Source organism: Halyomorpha halys, unplaced genomic scaffold, assembly GCF_000696795.3.
Source record: "Halyomorpha halys isolate HHAL.00 unplaced genomic scaffold, Hhal_1.1 Scaffold12069.1, whole genome shotgun sequence".
Taxonomy (NCBI): Eukaryota; Metazoa; Arthropoda; class Insecta; order Hemiptera; family Pentatomidae; genus Halyomorpha; species Halyomorpha halys.
Window position 1 is genome coordinate 543 of NW_027112267.1, and position 1,517 is coordinate 2,059.

At 30.7% G+C, this 1,517-nt stretch overlaps 1 protein-coding gene across 1 annotated transcript; it reads left to right on the forward strand.

Annotated features, from left to right (window-relative positions):
• Positions 1-216: 216 nt before the first annotated feature.
• Positions 217-1,125, forward strand: LOC136796453 (uncharacterized; the record flags this gene model as incomplete). The annotated part of the gene is given in 1 exon segment (XM_067050235.1): positions 217-1,125. A coding segment is annotated over 1 exon segment (802 nt), but the record flags the coding sequence as incomplete, so codon positions are not given.
• Between the last annotated feature and the right edge of the window lie 392 nt (positions 1,126-1,517).

The window sequence follows — 1,517 nt, forward strand, 5'->3', positions numbered from 1 at the left end:
CTAAGTGAGTTGGATACGATCCGACCTTAGCAGAAGATTGTTAAAGCTAGTCCTTTTACTAAACTGAATCGTTCATTCTGAGTCTTGGAAAATATTGTATATTATATTCTTTATTCTCTCTCTTCTTAATTGTACATCACATTTACCTTAAAAGTTAATTGTATAATTTGATGATTGTCTCTAACATTATTCATGCTTTAATTACTTTCTGATTTTAGGACAATTCGTAATAAACAAAGAGAATGAAGATGGAAAAACACCTGAAAAGAAAGGAAGTAAATTGAAGAAAGACAAAAATACACTAGCCATCCCCTTGTCTCCTTCTCCAAAAAATCTTATTAAAAAAACCTTGTGCTTTGAGGATTCAGAAAGTAATACTACTCCAAAATCATCCAATTTCTTCTTAGAAACCCCTAAAGAAATAAAAACATACAGTACAAGAGCTAGAAGGGCGCAAACAGAAAAGAAAGCAACAAAAAAGGTCCAACCTGTGACAGATTTATTTTCAACCCCCTTTCCAACAAAGACTCCCGGCATTAAAGTTTTTTGTGATGAAGATGATACTGAAGTTTCGAAGACAGTTAGACGTAGGGGAAGGCCACCTAAAGCTACCACTAGTGTTAGGAAAACTGTTAAAAAGGGGAAGAATGTACAAGTTCAGGAGGGAAGACGAAAACTGTTCGATAGTGACACTGAAGAAGAGGTTAAAACCCAGAGGCCTGAAAGGAGGTTGTTTGTTGATAGTGAATCAGAAGTTGAAAATGATAAAAAGAATTCTTTTACTAGTTCCGACGATTCTGCTATCATTGAGACATCATTTGTTGAAAAGACTTCAGGAACGAGGGTTTGTTTACCATTAACTCCATTGTCTACTGGACTGGAAACTCCTCTGAAACAACTTTCAATTAGTGATAAAAAAGATAAAATGTTATCTCTTTCAACTAGAAATAAGAAAAAAATTAAAGCATTGCAAGAAACACCTCAGTCATCACTTCGTAAAACTTTATTACGGAAGTGAAAATTTCTGTATATATTGATGTATTTAATGCAATGTGAATATTTTTCAATACAATTTGTTCTTAAATTTTATTATGTACAAATAAATATTTTTTATTTAAGATTTGATTTAGGTTGTTTTACTCTCTTCAACTAAGCACAAATGAAAAATTTCAGTTGTAACTTTGAATGAAGAATTTATTTATTTCTGGCTCCTATGGATCTGAATTAAAAAAAAAACAATTACAGTCCATGGGAAAAATGATTTTAGTCACAACAAATTTAAACGGAAAAAACTGATGTTTTACTTTTAGTTAGTAATAGTGAATTTGATTATTGATAATAGTGAATTAGTTAGTAATTTGAATTTGATTTGGAATATTCTTTTTAAATCCTTATACTAGATACTAGGTATAATCCAAGAAAAATTCATGAACAAAAAAATTGAGGTGCGAAAAAATTGAAATGACAAAAAGTGGACTTAAATCATCCTTCCCTTAGAATCCTAAATTACTTATGAT